Consider the following 23,830-nt stretch of genomic DNA (forward strand, 5'->3'; position numbering starts at 1 on the left):
CACGTGATTTTTATTATTTTGGAGCACCATTTAATGATAAAGCTTTGACTTTGAAATATTTGACAGTACATTCAAGCTATAGTATACTGATGTGTAGCTTTTTTTAAACTGAAGGTGCTTGTAATAGGTACCACATATTTAATTTCCCAAAACCATAACATTTCCAGGCTCTTCTCCTTCATTATTAACAGTTCGCACTAGAGGGCAGCAGTGGTGACAGTTCAACTTGATATTTAACTTGTTTATTTTTATTAGACACCTAATAACCACAAGTCTAAAGCAAAATAATGAAATTCATGAATCATTTCAATTAACCACATATTCAAAGGAAAATCCGTTCAATGTGCACGTATATTTCAATCTACATTACCTGTGCCAATTCTTTGAAAGTCTATGCTCTATAAAAGTAGTTTTGAGTGATATATATTCGTTGCAGTGTAGAAACAGAAAATTAGTTTAATAGTGACATAGTCTATACTATTAAAAAAGTGTGCATAATCGCCAATTAATCTGAAAGGGAAGAATTGTTTACACATTTTTTCATGAGTGAAACCAAACAATCAAAAATTTAGTTAAAATACAGGTTGTACTTTTTGTAAATAGACAAAATTACCCCGCTCTTTTTACGTGGCACATTAATAGACTGTAGCCACGTTCAATACGTTTAAGGCACAAATAACATTCGAATATTTAACCTCGGTACTATTCGGGTCATTTAAAGTTTGTATATTGTGTCTTGCACGAACTAACAGTAAAAAATAGGCCTCATTAAAGGCTCAGGATAAGTATAGTCATCACATATGCACTAATATATTGCCACACGTCCTAAATTAACGTAAACAAAGTAGTAAACTTCAAGAGTAGGGAAACGTCCTTTTGTTCCTGAAGGCATCACAGCTCCAAAACATATGACCAATCACAACGCGCGTATGACCTCATGTGACAAACCCACACGTAAATTACAATTGACTCCGGAGCTGTTGATTGTAGGCTACTTGTCGATGTACAGTGAGCGTAAAAGCGGACGCTTTCGCCAATTGTAAAGTTTAGTCTTAAGGATCTCTTCTTTAATCCAAGAATAGAAGTTTTATTTCGACACCGCGGCAATAATGTCCAAAAACTACCCAACAGGTATGTTTAAACAGCGCGTATGTATGAATATTCTTTTCGTAACGTTAGTTAACAACCCGGCACAGTTTTTTTTAACCGGGCTACCAGCCTCATTTTACTGTTATAGTGTCATTTTAGTATTTGACTGGTCCATGAATTGAATCAATCGCTTTTATCATTTAAAAACATTGATCATCAAAGGTCAAAGGCTTTTACCTTTTAAAAGCTTTCATGTTCGTTACCTTGATCTTCGGCGTTGATGTTACCACACGCACTGCTCCACGGATTAGATCTCTATATCGGCCACAAAGTGTTGACCAACTTTAACCCGAGATCAACTCGAAGTGGGCAAATAAATCCAAACATCTGGAAAAATTTAACAGCAGCGCGTCCTTCAGTCTATTTTTAACTGGTCTACTTTTCTCCTGGTTTGTTTCTTTCTTGTTGTTTTTGTCTGTGTATTTTGCTGCTAAGCATGCTCCTGATCTTCTGCCTTCTTTCTCTTTCCAGCCATCCTGAGTCGAGCACAGCCTGGTAAAACAAGGGGCTAGCTATCTGCCCTGCTGTTGCCCCTGTAAAAGGCAGCAGCACTTGCCGCTGGGATGCTCCGGAAGAGCAGCAGCGGTGCTGGGAGTAAAGCTCTGCCAAAACACCTCTCTAAGCCTCACACCGGATCCCTGTCATCAGGATCCGTCAAGTCCTGGAATATCGGCTGCAGCTCCAAGAACCTCAGTTCACTGAGTACCATGGGTCTAACGTCCCACCTGGCAGGGGCACCAGGAATGGACCCGGAGTATGTAATGCAGTTGGTCAGTGACGTGCGGTGGTTTGCTGATGTGTTGCTAAAGCTCAAGGAAGTTTTCAACCGTAAAGGTGAGTTAAAATTCAGAAGTGTTGGAGGTCAGTCTAGTGGAGAAATCTATTTACTTATTGAAATCCTTGGAGGGAAATGGAAAACAAGTGGCACCAACTAAATATCATTATTATATACGTTTTGGGAGCATTGTTGCATTCAGATGTTGGCAGAAAGAAAAGTAGAGAGAAGTCTCATTGGTGTGGCTTGTGTTTTGTAAATAAATTCAACAAAGCTAGAATAAAGGTGTCATGAGGGCCAGAATCATCTGAGGGGTGTCACCTGGATTACTGAGTCCAGATAGCCACACAGCTCTAGGACACATTGTCATACAGATATACTTTCCGTTTTTCTGACCTTTTTTTTTTGTTTGCACACACAATCGCAGTGTAACCAAACGGTGTGTTAGACCTTTTTTTTTTTTTTTTTTGTTGAGTTTGATCCAGTCCATAAAAACACTGCTTCTCCTGCTGCTACGAGGTCACACTCGCTGTCCACTTGGATGTGCTGAGGTCCAGCTGCAGGCCTGGCAGTGGGAGTGAGTTGTTTAGCCATTCCTCTGGCTGGAGGAGTGAGGCCCCTGTGAGTGAGCCTTGGCCAGCTTCACGCCGAGTGGTGCTCTGAGCCGTTGCAAAAACATTTGGGTTATCTGCTACCCAGTAAGCAATCATTTCCATATGGCTCCGTAACATCATTCAGCAATTTTCCGTTTTTTGGTTCCGGGGGATTTGTTTTTCTTTCTCGGGCACTGTGGTTCCAGTGTTCTCGGGGAACATCTCAGTCCATCCTGTTATTCCCCGTCCACTACAGTCATTTTTTATTATGAATGCTAAAGCATGAATAGAATATGATCTGAATTAGCTGAGTTTAATATATATTTTTTGATGCCACAGTATTGGTGTTATTGAAGGACCTCCTTAAGAAGTTTAAAGTGAAAATTCATTGGAGTTGGCAAGAACTGTTTGACTATTGCAATGAAATCGTCCTGAGCACTTAGGGGTTGTGTACCTTGCTCATGGGCACGTCAGCAGTACTCCAGATATGTGCCAGCACCTGGAACTTGAACCAGAGTCTCTCTGTTTCACTTTTGCCGTGTGCCTGCCTTAGTGGTGGCAGCCCTCCTTGTTTTTGAAGGTGGAAGGCACAAAGATGGGAGGAGGTTATTGAGGCACATGCTAGCTCTTGTTTTTCTTTTATATTTGTGGAGGTCTGACAGGAGTATTGTATGAAACTGACGCCTATATTATTGACTAAATGTCTTGATAGGATAGAGCTCGTAATCGTTTATTTGTCGCCTCTAAGCACCTGTAGAGCTTTTCCTGGAGGTGCACGCAGCATGCTCACTGCTTTTAAGCTGTTAGTAACCCACGAGGGGAGTCCAACACTGACAGTAAACATGCTTGCTAACTGACTGCTTTTGCACACCCACAGCTTCACACTTAAAGACTCCCCAGGGGTCAGGCTGTGGTATAGATTTACACATTTGAACTGATCCCTGTGTCCATGTGCTTGCAAGAATGATTTCTCAACAGCGATCCCGCTGTTAGAGTATGTTAGGCTTGTTTGACTAAAAAATATTCCTCTTTATCCACAACTTTAGCTTACCACTCTGTCCAGGCGTACTTTGACTTCATTTGTTAACAGTAACATCAATTCCAAGTTGTGTTACCTTAATAGCATTTCGTCAACGTGAATATTTTTTGAAACCAACATTAATGCCTCAAACCCAACACATTTATGTCACTTTCTGTATGTTGTGTAATGTAAAACCCGTGATTGTACAGTAGTTTCAGCGTTTTATATGTAAATTTGTATCTGATAAAATTCAGAACATTTTCATTGTTATCATTTATCCAAGTCAAGCTGCCCTTGGTGAAGACAGTTTGGTTAATGCTTTTAATCGGGATGAAAAGGAGTCCTCCCAACACAGTTGGGCTGCTGACCCCCCTCCCATCCCCCCACTCGCCTGCATACTCTACATTCCTTTAGAACAAATGTTCACTTGTAGCTGTAGTGCCTTCAATAGCCCAACCGGTAGGTGTGAGGATTGACTGAAAAGCGCTTAAAAATAATCCATCTTGGTTTTTGTGGTCATAAATAACAATAACAATGCACAAGGAAATGCAAGTCAGCGTTGCCTTTAGTTTCAACATCTAAACTTTGCGCAAACTGGCAATTCTATAGTAACTTGAGCAATGTGTCTTAGGCTGTGGAACAAATTAAAAATACCGGTATATTTAAAGGCATAGGTTGCTGGTTCAATTCTTTCAAGAGTCATTGTACCAAATGCTGCTGTTGCACAAGCTCATGTTTTCGCAGCCTTCTACCACTTCTGTTTTTACTATGCTTTTTCAGGGCAAAACTGCAACATAACTCCTCTAAACATCATGTGATGAAGCCAGACAAAGTGCGGTTTGCCCCAGAACTGTTTAGGAATGTGTGTTTTGTGAAATTGGTGGCCTTCAAAACATAGTTTAAAATCTCCCTTTTTCTTATATTGACTGTAGAGGATCTCAGGAGGAGTGGAGAGTTTGAGCTGTTTTCTCCACTCATGTGGAGGGATATAGAAAATCTCCTGATATCAGTATTTTCCCTCTTTTTTGGCCTAATCTTTGCTATTTTCTATTCAGTGCTAGTCATCAGCATGGCCACTAGCTTAGCCTTTTAGCTACATGAAGATGGTGTTGGGACTGGAATTTTAGATTCCTAATCGTATGTCCTCATGTGACCTCATGCATGCATATATTTCTCAATATAAAATCATCAGTAATTTCCGTAAAATTCCTGTATGTGTGTGTAGAATACTTTTTCTCTGATGGAGGTTGCGTTTTTCATTTTAGTGAGTTAGCCTTGGGTGAAAAAAAGAAACAGAAGTGCCTCGTCTCAGCTTTTCCACAATTCCTGTTTCTGGAAGAACAAACATTTTGCAGACGAGTTGAGAGGGATGTTGTTTTAAAGCTGATAACCAACTCTGAAATATATATTGCGTGCAGTTATGGTATGGGAGCTCACGAAGCCGCGTAGGATGGTACTTCAGACGTCTTTGAACGAGGCGCAACATATCTGAACAGGACGTCATTGTTCGCTTCTGAATCTGCCCTTCTTAACTCTTGCTATCTCCGTATGAAGGGTCTGAATTCCAGTTGAACTACATTGCTCTGTCATTTGCATTTTTGGTCCTCACCTCTTATCAGAAGCGGAGAGACTCTGACACATTTGATAAAAATGTATGAAATAGTCGGACTATTTTCCAACTGAAGCATTGGGCTGAAAGTTGGTTGTATCATGGACTGTCCAGAAGATGACAATTTCAATAAGTATTGATCTGAAATTTGGGAGTTTTTACCTGTCCGACAAGACAGTTTTGTTTTTTTCACATTCTCGTTAGCTGGAAATTTAGTTTAGCTGCTATAGGCAACACTACCATTCTTAGAAAACCGTCCCTCTCAGGGCTTCCACAAATATCCCCTCATCTTACATAAGTGCCCATACCCCGAGTGAAGTGGCCGCTTGCTGCTGGCGCCTCCAATTGAGAAAGAACCCGAGCTCAAGCACATAATTGTTTAATAGCTCACTGCTCTTATGAGGAAGAAAGGAGAGATTTGTTGGGCAGTAACTTTCCCTGTGATGCTGAGGGATGTTTTTGTGCAAGCCTGTGGTTGGGCTGTGTTTCCTGGGGTGGGATTTATGGTTATGGGCTCTGGATGTTTGTGTAGGAGATTGGTCGTGGTGAGGGGCGGCTTGGCTCCCACTGGCAGGGGGACTTCACCACGGGCAATGGGATGGACCTGCTGAAATTAACAGCCTGAGTGGATCAGGCCTGGATAAGGTGTGTGGGAAGAGAGAGAAAGATAGAAGAGTTTTTTAATTCAGAGCAACAGGAATCACTAATGTTTTCTCAGCTTTGAACAATCGGGCTCGCCCAGCGGTTCCTTGAGTCTCCTGTTTCACACATTTGAAATTGTTAGTCATCTCTCTTGCACAATGCTCCTGTCTCCACTACAGCCCACATTTAGGTGAGTCACTAGCAAAATGTTGCACTTACAACCGCTCAAGGTTAAGGATTCCCAGGATACATCTCAGAAGTGTGGGTGAAATACTAGCCTTTCATTTTTCAAAAAGCTGTGTATTATTCAGTAAGTGCTCAAATGCCAAATGCTTGTTTTTATTGGCATGATAATAATTTGGATATCACAGAATTCTGGCCTATTTGTATAGGACACACACACTCCAAAAAAGTATTCTGTAACTGTGCTAACAATTCTAACTCTTCAACCAGAGCTCAAACAAGGTGATTTAGTTTCTTGGTGGTTTGCGAGTGGTTTGATCTGCACTCTTTAGTTTCCTGTTTCTACTGTTTCGGGTCAGTGTGCACCTGCTTGTGCAAAACGTGCAGAAACATCTCGGAATTACTTGCTCAAGACCTCAGAGAGTGCAGCTCGCTAATGGAGCAGGTAGCTGTTTATGCAGCGTCCGCTGTTTACCGTCTGTGTGATGTCTGGGGCCGTCCCGTCTCCAAACAAGGCCTGGGAAAGACAGCGAGGCACCCAGCAATGCTGCATTTGTTTGGATGGGGGGGGGGTAGTGTTTGGAGATGGGATCCTGACCAAACAAATCCACCTGTCACACATCAGGTTCCAGGAAGTTCAGTAATACCAGCAGAGGCTGATTCAGCAAAAAAAAAAAAAAAACGTGATTTGTGACCTTGTGGTTCCTCTGTGGACTTGTTGTGTTATTCCAGGTATGAAAAAAGCAGGTTTTATACTTGGAGGAAAATATTTTGGGTGACTCACAGAGCAGCGCGTCAGTGGTCTGGAATGAGGTAGACTTATACCGTATTTAAAAAAGCCTGAAAGTCATCCGCATAAATCCGTCGGCCTCGCTCCTCAAAGACGCACAGAGGAGGTGGGAGGGATGCTGATTAAGATACGTGGCCTTTCAGTCCGCTTCCCTAAAGCCCTGGAGCTGTTTCCCAAGAAGAATTGTGACACTAGGGCTGCCGAGCCTTGATTCATGTCAAGCACATCGCGTGTCCAGACAGGCCACTTGATTGCTGTTGTTATCAGCGGGGGGAGAGCTGGGGCTGTAACCTTTGTCAGGCAACCTGAAGGTTCGGATTAGATTGGTCTGCCTCTGCATCGTTTGACACCGTGAGCTTTGTTGGAGACAATAGGATCCCCCCCGCACACACAAAGGCACACACACACACGAATATACCAGGAGACATTAATTAAAATGCAAATAGTTTTGATCCTGTATTGTGTTAAAGTGACTTAAACGTCTATAATAGTGACGCGTTCAACATTACACTGTGTATCTTTAGCTATATTTTAGCTAAGAAAAGTGAAAATGATAGCAACGCTGTTAGCGTTCCACTTGACAGTAGACAAATGGGTTAGTGTGGGAAAAGTCTGAGCCATTTATATTCATTTGGTCAAATCATCTGTGTCTTTTGACATGAAGACTGAGAACAAAAGTGAAAGCGCAATGACAAATGGCCTATAATAGCATCTGCTCTTTTAGTGCACACATGCTTATTTCAGCTGTGGAGTAAAGAAAACTTTATTCATACTGTCAACACTTGAAAAGAAGTCACGGTTTGAGCGCCGTTTGATAGGAGTGCCCCTTGTTTTTAGAGCTGTTAGTCAAAAAGGGAATTGTCAGGTTTCAGATTTGTCATCTGTGTCAAACGTGCGCTGGAAGAACAATCTTTTTTTGTTGTTGGGTAAAAACAAGTATTACACCCACCTATCATTACGCTGGGAACAGTTTGTGATTCTTTTAGTGTTAGAAGCTACATCAAATACATCCTACATCCTTTCAGTGTCAGAAAATGCATTGTTGTTCTATATGAAGACGCAGCAGATAACGTATACCCAAACAGGAGATAGCTCTTGAGCTTGAAGGAATAAATGAGTAAACTGAGCATGAACCACCACCACATTCCATCAAAAAAAGCTTTGAGCTTCTTTGACATATGCAGAGAGGCAGCTCTTAAACAATACAGCCCAGCTCAATCCCTCAGTGCTGTTATCTCTAGCAAAACAGTGGCATGGCCCCTGCAATTGGTGGCAAATTTAGTGTTTTTGGAGGCCGTTGTTGTGACAAAACAGATCTGCTCTAACTATCTCATTTAGAGGGCAACAATGCTGACGATCAGTGTGAGCTGTCGCACAGAATTTGACCTTGTCTGGTTGATATCATTCCCAATTCTGAATTTATTGTTTGGGAATAGTTTAATGTGAGCGTTTAGGGTCATGGCTTCATTGTGAGTAGCCTAATTGCACACACACACTACTGTACTGACACACGAGGAAGTGGTTGTTTTCTTTAAAATAACCAAAAAAACCCATTTTTTCTTAAATTACTACGAACAACATTTTCTGGGTTTTTCCTTGTTAGCTATATTTGTTTGCCACTCCATTACAGTGTTTATCTCTGTGCTTTAGAACATCTTTAACAGTTGGCAGTGGGTGAGAATAAACACAATCAACAGCCAGCTACCGCCCTTTTCATAATGCCCCACATGGTTTCAGCCTCGGGAACAGATGGGCTCAAAATTCAGCTTTGCTACTGTTCAAATATGCAAATTTCACCCCAAATATTGAACAACGGACGGGAAAATGTCTCCCTTCACAAAACTACAGCCTTGTTCATCTTGTATGTAATGTAAATTTTACTTATTGTGCGTGCTGCGACTGGATGTTTCAGTTCACAAGTGTGTGTGTGTGTGTGTGTGTGTGTGTGTGTGGTGGGGGGTGGGGGGTTGTGGAACAAGCACACCACATGTGTTATCTAGTTTAACTCTGATTAAGGTGTATTCATGCCAGAGCATATCAATTTCCCATCGCATTATCTGCATGTCGGATAAGGAGGCCTCCAATATAAGTCAAACTAACACGTTTACATGCACTTCAGTCGTCCAGTTATTGTCGGATTAAGGCAATAATGTGTTTTTTGACTGATAAGAAACTTTCCAGACACCATCCAGTTAACCAAGGACATCCCAGGGAGTTTCCAAAGAAGGGGAGGGGTTCTAATGAGAGGCAATTGTCAGTGTAGACGGGGTAGGAGGGACCTTTTGAAGAGAGTAATTCAGGGGCAGGAATCTTTTGCCGTAGGGCAATCAGTCCTACGGGAGCAAAATTCTGATTCTTAAAGTGCCACTATGTCTGAAAATACTTGAGTCTTTTTTCCCCCACTGAATAATCAGATGTATTATTGTTGAAATCCATATTTGTGCATTGTGTTTGTCAATCTTGTGAAATACTGCCACAGATGGTCCAGGCTTAAGCTTCACGTGTGGATTACGCCTCCTGTCTGATGTTGTGCTGCCGTCGGTGTGTGTCTGAGTGTATTTGAATTGGGCAGGAGTCAGTTTTCCAACACAGTTATTTTCACACCCTCTGCAATTTGTGTCAATGCTTATAGTGAGTCACTGCTTGTAGCTAGCTGCTGCAGGATCAACCTTGATGGGGAAGCAGATGACTTTTCTGTTTCCAGCCAGTGGGCTTTGCTTCTTCTGAAACAAGACATGAGCTCACTTCTTGTCTAGTGCCAGCTTTCAGAGTATCTTTTGATCAGCCGGCAACAGAACAGGAGACAAATTTTCTTTATACGGCATGTTAGCTAATAAATGTACAAATACTAATACATGCAGATGGTATGCTGGATTCCAGTTTAGTACAGCTGATACATGCACATAGAATTACACTGAAGGTTTGTTAACTGTAGCCTTTGTTTGGTGGAAATAACATGCCATTCATCACAGAATGACTGACATCTGCTGGGTTAAAATAGAGCCAGAGATGTTATCTGAATGCATTCTGTACATTTTTCCCTTCATAGATCTTATCTGTACTTGGTATAAATGGTGTTTTTACTTTGTGTTCTTTACATTTAGTCTGTTCACAAAATGGAATTGATAGAAAAAGCGATTTATTATTGCCACTTTGGTTCGTTGAGCAAGCCCCTTATCCCAGTTAAGCTGAGGAGACTGGCCTCAGCTGCATACTGGAGTGTGATTAAGGTGTTCCTTCAAAAGGATAGTGATTATTAAAGTTTAAATACACAACAAAAACAAGACAAAATCAAAAATGCGTGCACACAAGGTGTCCGTTTCATTTAATGTATATCTGGCTTTTGGGTTAAGAATACCAACTCTGAAGAATACTGGGTGTGCCTCGAGAATGAACGCTGAATAACCCCATCGGGATTCTGGCGTTCCTCATTAGCACTTGTCTGAGACGCACGCGCTAAGAAAGAGCCGAGCCCAGACCTCTTCCGGTGTGTTCTGACACCGTGTGACGGGAGGAAACGAAGCGAGTTTCTCGATAGACATGGTGCAACCACCAACTCCGCTACTCTCACTCCCCCACAGCTGACTTCACCTGGCCTGGGGGGGGGGCAACTGTACATGTAGACACAACATTAAACCATCTGTGTCACGTCAGACACCAAAAGGAATTCCAGAAATACGTTTGCCACAGGCCAATCTGTAGATCAGAATGTGATTCATTGTTCCTGAATTTGACTGATGCGTGTTGATGGTTTGATTCACCAACTCGTGCGTCTTCTTTTACAGACAATCTGCAAAACCTTCTCCCGCTGGTGCAAGAACGTTTGGCAGAATTGCTTCGCGTCCTTAAAGCCATCATTGGAAAACACCAGACTCTCAACTCTGTGGACATCCTGGGAGCAGCTGGTGCAGTCATTTCCAAGGTCAAAGGTCAGTGAAAGAGGGTCGCCAGTATCACTAAGCATCTTTAAGTCCATTCACAGCCTATCAACGTTGGTTTGAGTTCTATTTTTTTAGCGGCCGTAGTGGCGGCGTTGGAGTTATTGTGCCCAAAATTCTGTGGTTCCGTTCAGTTATGTCTGGTTTTAAAGGTCACACGATGTTTTCATTCCTTTTTCAGCATATTTCCCATCGCTCCCGGAAGCACGACCTCTCACAGGGGTATTCTTTCACAAGATTCTGTTCTGTAATTTTCATTCCTTTTCTTTGTGGCTGTGGAAGACGTGTTGTGGGCTCCCTGTCAGTCGGGCACTCGGCCTGTCTTGAGCGGCGTGTGCGTTTGTTTGACAGCCCATGCGTGCGCCTCAAGTGTCACCTGATTCTTAAGAATGTTTTCAGAAGACATCTGTGCGTCTATAGGTAACTGAGTAAAGCTCTTGCAGTGTTTAGACTGTGAAAGAGACAAGAGCCAGTTTTAGTCGGGCTTTATTGCCATTGTTGGAAGTTAAATGACAGAACTGGCTGCTGCATTCTGGCACGGCACTTAAAGAACTCCCACTATGCAAAGCAGGAGAGTTTTGACCTTTTTAAATATTCAGAAGGTTTTACTGTTCTCTGTTGCTGTCAAAGGTTTAACGACAGATCTGCAAATATGCTCTTAATGACTGTGGCACCCTGAGTTTTAAATGATAAGGTACCCATTTTGGAGGATCTTCCACCATCCGAGCACCAACATCACATTTAAGATAATGATCAGATGTGTCTCCATGGTACCAATATGGATTTCCAGGTATTTTGAAAATGTCTTGACGAGATTATTCCGGAATGCAGATGTTGTTGACTGTGGCGGCGTTCAGTTATTGCGTAATTTAAAAGCATGACTTGTTCAGCTCTGCTGTAATTGCATTAAACTCTGCCCGGCCACAAGGGGGCGCCTGACATCAGGTGGCTCAGACTGGGCCGTCGCTGCTGACCACAGGGGTTAGTGGCGGGCGTGGATCAGAGATGGTACGAGGCCACCTTCGTCTGCGCCACTTCGGTTGGTTTGTCCTCGTCCTGTGAAGCCCGGGGCAGTTGGACAACATCCAGAATTTATTAGTACAAAAAAGTAACCCATGCGTCGCTCCCTCCCTCTGCAAACACATAGCAGTCTAACCAGTTCCCAACATTTACAAGTAGATGTTAAACACTAGCACTTCTCTTCGTATTATTTCAAGGAGGAGAAGGACTCCATGCAAACGGTTAGAAACCCGCAATTGTCGTATGTTCGGCAGTGAAGGCTTTTGTTGTTCCAGCTTAGATTTGCCTTTTGTCTGTTGCTTGTTCTGTTTCTTTCTGCTGCCTCTTCACCGTCTCAAACTAGGCCCCGACGAGGCTTCTCGGTCCCGCTCACGTAGAAAGTGCTCATTTTGCCCTCCTCCTCCTGGAAAACTGCAGGGCACTGCAATAAAAGTGTCACCCGCCACAACTTATTGAAATTCTTTCCCCGTTCCACGTCCCCATCGCCCAGGGACGATGTCGACAGCTGCCAGCAAGTCTGTGTTCTGCAATCCATCTCGTACATGTGTGTCATCGGCGTGTTGCTGTCCCGTATTTCAGTTGAAGGAATCCATGTTTGTTTGTTTACTGACCCCAAACTGTCACCATAAAACTGTAGGAATATTATCCGTGTCTTGGCAGAAGAGTCTTTTTGTGTCCCAGTTCCACCTCATCTGTGAGAAAACAATGGCTCCACTATTTGAACGATGCCGTTTCCATATTTCAGTAGTGACAAGGGGGGGCAGACCCCTGCAATCATTGTTAGAGACCCACAGGATGTCCTGAGGAAGAAGTCAGTGCAGTGTTGTACGTTCACATTAAAGACCAGGGAGGTGTTCAGAGGCAGGCTTGCACTGCTGGGCCTCCTTTATGCTGGCGTCCTCGAGGGTCTCCCTGGAACATGTGGCTGTGTCTGCCATCCAGGAGGCCGTGATTCCTTGATGGGTTCTTGCTTGAGCACTGATTGGGGATTTATTCTTGGGAAAACAACCAGATTCATGGAATTTGCTGTGATGAAAGGAAAATGGACGCAGAAAAAAAATCAGACAGGAACCGTTCAGTCCCCAGCATTGAGTTGAGATGTTTTGTGGTCCCGGGCTTGCAAGAGAAAAGGTAAGCCATGACTGGAGCGTTTCAGTGTCACAGAGCTCAAGCTGTGTGAGTGTTTCCTGTCTTGCTTGACAGGAAACACTCACACGGCTTCGTCACACTTTTCTGCCTGTTTCTTCGGTTCCTCTTTGCTTTTCTGCAAATGTTTTCATGCTGCATGAACAGATGCCTGAAGAGGGAAGATCCGCACATGTTGAGTTGTTAGAGCTCTACAATCGCAGGATATTTACCCGAAACCTGGTTTGGAGCACGTAATTAGAAAAAAAGGCGGTTGACGTATTTCTGTGAGTAACTTGGAATACGTCTGCTGGGACTGCAACTCTTTGGAATAACGGGAGACAGATCGGCGATCCGTTCTGGGAGCTATATGAAGACCGTTGGTGTCATACGGCTTCTGTCTTTAACGTTGTGTTTAAGATGTGTGAATGACCTGGTCTTCAACCCTTTTTAAGGCGGTATGACCGTTTGTCTGTCTGTCACTGAGATGGAAACACTCACGTTACACAACTGTAACACTCGGGCATGTGCTAAACCACCCCAAACATGTAATTTTGTCACCTATCACTAAATGGCTGCAGCACAAGTGTGATTTTTCACATTCAGCTGGCATTTTCTTCCCTTATTTCAGTCTTATCAGTAGTTAAGCAGTCCTGTTGCCACCATGTAAAACACATTTGTTGATTGATAGACTGATTGTGGTACAATTTTGGCTTATATTATTGTGTTTTATCGCTTTCCACAGGCATTAAGGAAGTGACCCCAGAAAGCATAAAAGCTATATTTGGCGAGATACACACATCCATTGACATTTTGGCATTCACATTCGGCAATGTGTGAGTATTATATTTGTGGTCATTTTCAACGCAGGTTAGCATTGCTCTAGTGAAGAAAAGAGTAGATTTCAGCTGTCTGACCCTTGTGAACACATTTTCTTGCATCTCTGTATCAGCTGTATCTGTTAAAATCTGACATCTGGACATTTGTCTCCCAGAGTTTCTGACTTCCTTATGGGAGATGTGGACAGCGGCTCAGGGTTGGGGACCTCCCAGGCCAGGAGAAGCAGGGTGAGCTCTGTTCTTTCAAAGCTGCGCTGTCAAACGCAGCAGTTTTCAAAAGAGCAAACTCAAAGCAAGATATTACTACGCCTCCACATTAAAGAAGCCTCAGACACTTGCTTTTTGTACCTAATTGAGGTCCCACAGCTCCGACTGCCTCTGATGTCTGACTTTAATTGTATGTCTGTTGGTCCCGCGTTCTAATCTTAAATGTCTTTTTTCGCAGTCTTTTGACAACCTCTCCGCGGACCCTGAGGGCTGCGTTACAGATAAATCTGTCTTTGACGGTAAGAGATTTTCTCCTCGGTTTCTGTACCTCTGAGCGAGGTGTGACATAAATGTTGGAAAATCCGACCTATTAGTTAAAGCGTTTGGTGGCTGTGTGCGGCCAGCTTGTGAGCCGTGTGATTTAGGCTCCTGGACTCGTGAATGCCTGACGTAGACCCGCCTTGAAACCTCAGTTTCCACCCCTGTTATTTCTGCTGCTTTTTTCATACAAGTTGCTAGTTTCACCACTCACTGTCTACATATCTGACATTCTTTGCCAGTTTAGGAGTATTTCCATGTGGGATGGGAAACCTATGAGGTTTCTATTAAATCTGATTAGGGTGGCCTGGAGAGGGGCATCGCAGCAGTAAATAAAAAAAGTAACTCTGTTGGACTATTTTAGCAGATTCCCAGCTCTTTCATATCGTCCCACACAGTCAACTTTAACCTCTGTGTATTTTTTTTTTATTTCCCTCCCACACACATCTGTTGGGATAGTAGAATTTAATCTGCTTTTATCCAACGGTTGCGGTTTGAACCACGCGATTGGATTCACTTGTGTCTCCTCCTCAGGCCCAGAGGTGCCGTTGTCACGGGAGGAAGAAGTTGACTTGACCCTGCTGAAGAATGACAGCGGGGTGGAGTCGGCTCTACTCTACGCCAAGGCCTGGTCTAGGTATCTCAAAGACCTCCTGTCCTGGATGGAGAAACGACTGGCAATGGGTAAGAGCAGAAGAAAGGATTGATGTATGTTTATGAATAAAATGATCATATCGATGATCATTACACTTAAAGTAGCGTAATTTTGGTGTAACATACTGTGTGCACCCTGTTTACAGCTTAAAACAACTATTATTATTGTTATTATTGTTATTATTGCTTTCTAAGTGTGACTTGATACTATAGTAACTAGATTTTTAGTTATTTATTTTGTACTAATAAAAGATGTGCCTAATATATTGTCAGGAGTTCGTATTATCAGGTCAAATATATTACAATTTTATTATAAATTGCGAGGTAACAATATTATTTTTTCTTTCAGATATTGAATATGCCAAATATTATGCAAAAATGGCCGAGTCTTCCAAAATTATCGCCAGTCAACGGGTACGATAGCAGCCTTTCTGTATGAAGTTTGTATGAAGCTGTTACTGAAAGTATCGTTTTGTTTCCTTAAGGATTACATGCCATTCAGTGACATCTACAATTCCACCTTCAAGAATGAGGCGGAGTACAGGCAGCTTCTCATTCAGACCGCCACGGCTCTCCAAACAAACAAATTCATGCAGGTGAGAGAGAGACACGTGCATTTAACCTGATTTCACTTCAAACCAGTTAAGCCAACCTCAAGTTGGATACATTTCAGCAATTTGGTCAATGGCTGTCAATGAAGAAAAGGAGGGTGTGTACCGAAGGGTACAGTGGATTAGCGTGACTTTTACTAAAGGCAGATGCAAACTGTTCCAGCTGCGTCCCTTTTGCATCTTTAAGCGCACCGGCAACAACATTAATTACGTCTCTGCTCATATTTGATGTTTTTTTTTTGTCCTTCAAGCCGCTGCTGGTCCGTAAGAATGAACTCGACAAGTTGAGGAAAGACATCAAGGAGCAGTGGCAGAAGGAGCAAAAGAAAATGGTATGCTACCAGTCCAGTTAGTGATCTATATTATTCCATACAAACACTGTGAAGGAATGCTGTCCGCCCCAGAAAAGGCAGCATTCCACAGTAAATGTTACTGTTCTTGTAGACATGTTAGCAATCACTTGAGGTCAAATTACAGTGAAAAGTCATAAGACGGAAACAAAATGTGTTCTTAATGGATTTACCTTATTTTTTTTAAATTGCCTCTGCACATTTGCACGCGACCTTGTGTAAAAGGTCAATCAACCACTAAAATGCTGTTGTCAATCTGCATATTTTAACCACGTGGGCGATTCTGCTTTGATTTTGGGTTTTGGCAGCAAGAAGCAGAAGCAGCCTTGCGGAAAGCACGAGCGCTGAAGTCGCTGAGGAGAGAAGAGTATGAGAAGGCGCAGTCATCTACCAACCGCTCCCTGGAGGAGCAGTCTAATGCAGTCAACAAACAGCTGGAGAAGAAGAGGAGGCTGGAGGAGGAAGCTCTCCAGAAGGTGGGTGCTGCTGTGCTTGTTCATGTAAGGAGTAGCAGCGCAGATTTTTCATCCATACCTCACACAGTTGTGGGTGTCTGTTGCTTTGGACAGGCAGAGGAAGCCGAGGAGCAGTACCAGAGCTGCCTGGCTGACGCAGGCGTCAGGAAGATGGATCTGGCCAACGCCAAGAGCACCATCCTCGCACAGATCCGGAAGACGGTCTTTCAGTGCGACCTCACACTCAAGGCTGTGAGTCATTAACGCACATTAGCCGTTAGCAATCAGTTCAAGGAAATGAGGCCAAACGTTGAGGACAGTGACAACAACCCGATCGTCTTTTTCTGATTTGTTTGTTTTAGGCGACGGTGAACTGGTTTCAGATGCAGCAGACTCAAGCTGTTTCACTCCTCACTCACTACCAGACCCTTACTGACACCGCCAAGTTGTACGAACCCGGTGAATGCTATGCCGATTTTGTCCGGAACCTGCCAAAAGATCTACACAAAGAGCCTTTGCACTCGGATTCCACCGCCACTGACAACACCAGGTACCAGGCTTCGTGTTTACTCTCGGCAACACATTTGTGTCCAGTGTTACGGTGGCGATTGGCGTTCAAAATCCGCACGCGGCCCTCCATTTGGCATCCTGTTGTTTTAACACAGTTCACATAGCCCTTATAATGAGTCCGCCTCAGGTTCGAGTTGGGTTTCACTTTTTCCCGGGTTAATTCCCAACATTTTTAAGAAGTCAGTCAAGAACAGTTTGTCTTTCAGTAAAGGGGAACAGTGAGTCAGAGTGGGAGGAAGCCAGAGAGGGAGAGAAACAAGGAGAGACAGAATACGTGTTGAATTTGTTGCCCTTCCTCAGGAAATATCTGTAGCACAGACTGAGTGCAGCAGGGGAGATTGTGAGCGTGAGATTTCTGCTCTCCATGAAACTCTTCTGAGATTGTGAGAGCACTGTCAGAAGCAGCTTCCTACACACACACACACACACACACACATCCTCGCATTTCTACTTTTGCAGGGACACTCATAGCCAAAACCCTCACCATCCCAACTAGTCACTTTGCTAGTAAAATGAGGATGTGGTACCCATGTGAGGACACACACATTCTTCGCCTTCAAGCACAACAAAATAAGCATTGATAACAAGGATCAGTGTGGGATTTATAAAACACAGATGTTAAAAAACGGCAAAATATCTTTATCTACCACTTAAGTTATTGTGATTCTAGCCGCTTGTTGGTGGCTTTTTTCAGTCTAGTCGTGGTTACTGAAGGGAGAACTAGAACGTTCTGGAATATTGGACCAAAGCATGTTTACGTTCACTTTGATAATTGAGTCAGTGAGATTAAATATTAGATAATGCTTGTTGATAAAACACATTAAAATATACTAGAGAATCACAAGTTATGTGTAGGAAAAAAACCTCTGATGCCATCTATTCTGTTAAATATGATGATCACTAATTGAGACACAGTTGCCAAACTGTCATTTAACACTTAAGTTTCAGTTGTTTTTTTTTGTAAAGGCAAAACTAACAACGCCCAGAGAAGTTACGACCGCATCGCCGCTGATGATCAACAATCTGATTTCGAGCTCCGAGTCAATAAAATCATTTTTGGGGGGGAATTCATCACATATCAATGCTGTCTTTATTTCCCTCAGGTTCATGTTCAACAAAAGGTCAGTGGACAGCGCACATTCCTCCCACGGCAATCTGTCACAGACTTCCATCACCTCCTGCGACGTGCTCGGCGGCGACGGAGTGGACATTCCGCAACAACATCCTCCCGCCATCAGCAAGCAGAGGTCCAACAGCAGCGCCGACATTCAAGGTGCTTTTGTTCACAACCAAAATAGAATAGAATAAAATGTTTCTAGAAGTTCTAGCTTTTGTTTTTTCCCTCTCAGCGATCGGGTTGTGTGAATCATGGTTCTGTTACGAAAATCAAGTTAGCTTAACTTGTGTTTCTGTTACTCATCACAAGCATGTCTCTAAAAGTTGCTCAAAGTGTCAGTAAAGGGGAAACAAAGTCATTCTTTGGATATGATTTCTGCGTGTGTTTGACCTTTGGTCTGCATGTTGTCTTGTAGCTCTGAGAGGTCAGACCACGGCGAGGCCGTGGGCCTCTGGGAGTCAGGGGAGCCATGGTGGGATGTGCAGCGACTCGGAGAGCGCAGAGAACAGCAGTGAATCCAGGTCCATGGACTCCCCTACCGCCAGCCCAGGTAGGGGAATTTAACAGGACATTAGAATAAAAAATCCGCTCTGGTAAATCTCAGGGAATAAGTGGAGAACAGTGGAGGGAACAGTACAGCTGGGCCCAGATCTATGTTTTTTTTTAAACATATTTGAAGTAAGCTATTAATGGAAAAAGCTAGAGGAGGAAACGTTTTGGTTTGGATTCAACGTCACAACAAGGGTGCAGTCGAATGAGGCTGTGGTTTAACTTCCTCATCGATCCAAACACTGCTCAGTTCTTTGCACACTTCCCCGTTGAGGTTAAACTGTTGGCAACATTGCTAAAAATCTTCCAAATAGTTGAAGATTGACCTGGATAGAGTCTATTTTTGTTGTTGCGCTCATGCATGCTGCATACACTCAGGTGACTTTAAACGACGGTTGCCGAGGACTCCCTCCACTGGCACCATGTCTTCAGCCGATGACCTTGATGAGCGGGAGCCTCCATCGCCATCAGACAATGGTAAATGCTGCTTTCTTTTCAGACTTTATAACCGGCTGCAGTAACACTCCCCAGTGTGTGTTTGAGGACGGTTACAGGAGAAGCAATATAAAAATCTTTAAAAAAAAAAAAAAAAAAAAGCCCTTCCTCGGTGGTTTTGCTTACATCAAATGTTTTTACGCTCGCTGGAGCTGCACAGTGTAAGATCATGTTGGTTTTGGCTTCAGCTTACACTTCCTGTATCAACAGTGAGCTGGCCCGCTCATTGTGTATGCAAGCACTGATCTGCTTTTCAAACTCTTACAGTCGATACTGTCTCAGATGAAATGTGACGCGTTATGAGCACAATGGCCACGAACTTAAGGACAAAAGTCAATCTTAGAATTCTACTTTGATTTTTCAGGTCTGGCAGAAATGGTCACAGAGACGGCGAGCTCTCCCGGTCCCTTCCGAAACGCTCAGATGTCCAAAGCTGCTTTGACTCATAAGCTGAGGAAGCTACGAGCTCCGTCGAAGTGCAGGGAGTGCGACAGCCTGGTGGTGTTCCAAGGAGCTGAATGCGGAGAGGTGCGGAGCAGATGGGAAATACTGTTTTGTGACTCTTTAGAGTGGATAAAAGGGGCAAACAGTGACCTTGCTGTCAAGTTTTTAGTTATATAAGTATCAAAAGCATGGTTGCTGAGACGTTGGTGCACTGGGGGCTGTGAGACTTTATCAATCGCTGTTTAATCAAAGCTGGACTCGCATCAAATGGTCGCCATCTCTTGTTTTCAACAGTGCTCCTTGGCCTGCCATAAGAAGTGTCTGGAGACACTGGCGATCCAGTGTGGTCATAAAAAGCTTCAGGGCAGACTTCAGCTGTTTGGGATCGACTTTGCTCAGGCAGTACGGAACAGCCCCGACGGCATCCCTTTTATCATCAAGAAGTGCACATCAGAGATCGAGAGCCGAGCTCTTAACATCAAGGTAAACCGCACACGGTGGAATTGATGCAATGAGCTCACTTGTATCCCACCACTATTGGGATTTTTGATTTATCCGACGTATGGCCTGAAATTTGCCTGACGTGTTTTGATCTTAGGGGATCTATCGTGTAAATGGCGCCAAATCTCGTGTGGAGAAGCTTTGCCAAGCCTTTGAAAATGGGAAGGACTTGGTTGAACTGTCAGACCATTCACCTCATGACATCTGCAACGTCCTAAAACTCTACCTCAGACAGGTTGGTCTTACGTGCTTAAATATTATGAGTTTGAGCAAGGTCAGAATCAGATGTCCTGCGGTATTTAGTGTTGCGCTGCTTCAAATCTTTGTAATAAAAGTGTGTTTTTACTGGTACTTCCGACTGACCCCTCCTGCCCATTTACAGTTACCAGAACCGCTGATCCTGTATCGATGCTACAACGACTTAATCGGCTTGGCCAAGGAGTGCCAGCAAGCGAAAGTGGAGGAGGCTGTTAGACTTCAAAATAACCCAGCAGGCGACAGTCTGGGGCCAAACGTCCAGCTCAACAAAGTCATATTGAAGATCCGAGACTTTCTCCGGCAGCTGCCTTCAGCCAACTACAGGACTCTGCGGTTCCTTATAGCGCACCTGCACAGGTAACGCCAAGAACTCCAGTGGAACGATTCCATTCTGTCCCTGTCTGCAATGATATGCTAGCGTCCTCAAAACACACAGAAGGAAACATATAGTTTCCTTTTAAGTGAGGAACAAATACAAGCACTATTTTTAAATAGGTCTTATATTTGTATATGACAATGTGACAAAGCGCGTTAGTGTCGCCATTTCGACTAAGAGTGTCTTTAATGGACGTCCTTCAGAGTGACGGAGCAAGCAGAGGAGAACAAGATGACTGCGAGCAACCTGGGGATTATCTTTGGTCCCACGCTGATCAAACCACGAGGGAGAGACGCTGAGGTGTCCCTCTCCTCCCTGGTGGACTACCCCTACCAGGCCCTGATAGTGGAGCTGCTCGTGCGCCACTTTCAAACAGTGTTTGACATCTCGCTCCTGCCTGGCTCTGACATCGCGGCGCCAGATCAGGCATCCCCCCGGCTCACGCCCCAGGAGAAGATTCAGAGGCTCAATAGACACTCTGCCTCCATGACGGACATTAAAGAGGTGAGACTAGAGTGAGTGGGGTGACTAGGCGGAAGATTAAAATGTTCCCAAAGTTGGAACAATGTCATGTTTTCGTATTCCTGCTGCAGGGTTCTGTTATGGTGTTTAGCTATTATTTAATCAGGTTTAAAAGCAAAATTCTAGACATTTAAGGGAAGTTTGATTGATTTCTTTCATTCATTTTTAAAGGTGACCCTCCTGAAATGTCTAATTTGGTGCATTTCCTGCAGTTTTCACAGAGAACATCAGATAACTGATTTTTCTTGCCATCGTAAACTTTCCACATCTAAAGAAGTGACTTTGGTCATTTGGGGTTTTAACTTCTTGCACGAGGGACTGTTGAGTGATGAAACTCAAACTACAAGAATGTGCAGAATTAGTGGGATTTAGCTGCAAATTGTGGAGAAAGCTAAATCTTTGTAACCTGTTTGTGCTGTGCTTTAGACAAGTTGCTAAAGGGTTCTTTAGCGTCTCCAGGAATCTTAAATCTGAAGAACTTTAATGCTGAATAGTGAACCAGTCTTATATAAATGCAGATTCAAAATTTATAGTCCATATAATTACACCACAAAGAGGAAATTGGTGATATTTAATAAATATTTTCCTTTTTTTTTTTTTACATCTTTCAGAGTACCAAAGTGTACAAAAGATATTCTTCTGTTATCCCGTCCTCACACATTCTGAATGAGGTCCAAGAGGTCCAGCCGGGAACAAACAGGACAGAGGTCTCAGATGTGGACAGACTCGACGGAAACCAAAGTGGAGGAGATGGGAGGAGAGCGTTCAGTCGTGCCGGCCATATCAGTGCGGCATCAAAGGTCCAGCTGCGCGCCCAGCGAACCGGGCAAAGTTCTCGGCCAATCAGCATGCCGCCCGTGCCGATGGCCGAGAGGATTAGCCGCTATCCCGACACCAGCAGCACGGAGCTGGACCCCGTCTCTGAAACCATACAGGAGACACCTGAAATGGAAAAGGCTCGCGTTGGCGGCTCGTCAAGGGTCAGCACCTACTACATCACGCCGTTCATTGACACACAGACGATGCAACGGAGAACGTGGGACAAGAAATACAAGCACTATGACATTACACCCAGAACTGCTATGATTGTAGCTAACCTGCCAGCTACCAGCTGTGGAACACAACCAGTAAAGTCACCAGTGCCTCTTCCTGTTAGCCCAATCTTAAACTCCGCGGATGAGCTTCCCGCGAACACCAGCATCATCGGCTCCAGCTCCAACACGGCGTCGCCCCCGCCCATCTGGACTAAAGGAGAAAACGGGAGCGGCTCATTCAAGGAGTCCAGAAGTTCTTCTGATGTTCCACTAATACTCAGGCAGCCAAGGACTCTGCAGCCACCTCCTGGAACGTTCTACAAGCCGCCTGCCTCTACCACCAGCAGGACCAAGACACTCCCAACCTGGACTACCACCGTGACCAGCACCAGCACCGTCTCCCCCACCAATATCGCCTCCTCTCCCTCCACCACTAAACCGGCCGAGCTCGTCTCGCCGTCCCCTTCACTGACGAGCCCCCCACAGACGCGGCTCCAGACACAGGACTCCACCGACAGCGCCATCGACCCCGGGGTCTCAACCTCCTCCACCATGTCGCCACCCCAGTCTCCACCCCCGAGCAGCCCTGAAGATCTGAGCCCCGGCGAGATTAAACCCGTCTATCAGAGACTGCGATCGCGGCGGCTGCAGGAGCTTGAACAGAGAGAGGCGCATTTTGTCTGACACCAAACAAAGGATTAAAAATCAAAGGATTATCTTTAAATGTTGATGTATCTGTGCCATAGTGTATAAAACAGATGGTTTTGTTATACAACCTCAACATGGGAGTTAAAATATATGCCTGTGAAAATAAGCCAGAAAGTGTTATATCTACTAATATATTATATTTTACATGTTCAAGTCAAAGTGTCTCCCAATCATTCAGAACAAGCTAAAGTTCTTTTATTCCATGCTATTCCAAGTTGGAACTGTTCAATTCGCTGTCAGCGGCTGTTGCCACGCCAACCGTCTCCAGAATTGGACCCTCCTCGTCCTCCTCGTTAATGATTTGTTTTTAAATCATTTGACTCTACCAAACAGTGCACTTAACGCAACGATGCCTTCAATGTTCGTCAATGTTCGTGTTTTGTTCCGCCTGGAACAGACAAGTTCTTTTTGTATGAGCTTTTCAGTTTTTAACAAGTTTGTGATTTTTATGTTTTTAAGTGCATTATAGTGCGATTGGTACATCTCTTTCTGTAAAAACTATCTTTGTTATATCATTCATACGCACTGCATGATTGTCTTATCAACTTTGTCTTATTGTATAAAGTGACTCTTAAAGACAAAGGACATTCAAACTGGCTGCAAATTAAAGATGTACTTTAAATTCTCCTCATGTTTTAAATGTTGGTTGTTTCTGTTTTAACACTCTGAGCGAGACACACCAGCCCGGGATCGGGCTTCGTTTTGCTCTTTCAAACAAGTGGTTTGATGGTCAGATCTGATCTTCAGAGCATTTAAACTGAAATCTTGCCTCAAATCCACCGAGTGTATCCTGATAAAATCATGTCTTTGTTCAGACAGCTTAAATAAGTCATTATAACTGTGGCCCAGTGGGGTTTAGCCTTGCCCGGCTGTTATTTTTAAATTGAGATGCATCCGCCGTGCGCATACTTCGCCGCCTGTGTGCACGGCTTCCTTTGTGCAGCTGTCAAGCCTTCACATTCTCCTCACCTAATTAC

General features: G+C 43.8%; 1 protein-coding gene across 4 annotated transcripts; it reads left to right on the plus strand.

Moving 5' to 3' along the window:
* The first annotated feature begins 952 nt into the window (after positions 1-952).
* Positions 953-23,493, plus strand: LOC101063469 (rho GTPase-activating protein 29-like). 4 transcript variants are annotated; one of them, XM_011616138.2, is made up of 22 exons: positions 953-1,131; positions 1,621-1,983; positions 10,548-10,691; positions 13,591-13,681; positions 13,840-13,912; positions 14,130-14,190; positions 14,744-14,893; positions 15,213-15,277; positions 15,349-15,459; positions 15,726-15,806; positions 16,133-16,300; positions 16,394-16,531; positions 16,642-16,829; positions 17,953-18,122; positions 18,382-18,516; positions 18,894-18,992; positions 19,375-19,538; positions 19,749-19,937; positions 20,053-20,190; positions 20,338-20,570; positions 20,793-21,093; positions 21,723-23,493. In XM_011616138.2, exons 2-22 carry the CDS (start codon positions 1,713-1,715, stop codon positions 22,827-22,829), a joined length of 4,077 nt encoding a protein of 1,358 aa, XP_011614440.2. In that variant the 5' UTR covers positions 953-1,131; positions 1,621-1,712; the 3' UTR covers positions 22,830-23,493. The 4 variants fall into 4 exon arrangements, with proteins under 4 accessions (XP_011614440.2, XP_011614442.2, XP_011614441.2 ...); XM_011616140.2 differs by lacking the exons at positions 953-1,131; positions 1,621-1,983; positions 10,548-10,691 and adding an exon at positions 10,718-12,851; XM_011616139.2 differs by lacking the exons at positions 953-1,131; positions 1,621-1,983; positions 10,548-10,691 and adding an exon at positions 12,876-13,132.
* The last annotated feature ends 337 nt before the right edge of the window (positions 23,494-23,830 follow it).

This window comes from Takifugu rubripes, chromosome 22, assembly GCF_901000725.2.
Source record: "Takifugu rubripes chromosome 22, fTakRub1.2, whole genome shotgun sequence".
Taxonomy (NCBI): Eukaryota; Metazoa; Chordata; class Actinopteri; order Tetraodontiformes; family Tetraodontidae; genus Takifugu; species Takifugu rubripes.

Coding starts and splice junctions, on each gene's coding strand:
- LOC101063469 (XM_011616138.2), top strand. CDS start 1,713: ATGCTCCGGAAGAGCAGCAGCGGTGCTGGGAGTAAAGCTCTGCCAAAA. Junction 1,984..10,547: donor GGAAGTTTTCAACCGTAAAG/GTGAGTTAAAAT, acceptor CTTCTTTTACAG/ACAATCTGCAAAACCTTCTC. Junction 13,913..14,129: donor CCCAGGCCAGGAGAAGCAGG/GTGAGCTCTGTT, acceptor CTTTTTTCGCAG/TCTTTTGACAACCTCTCCGC.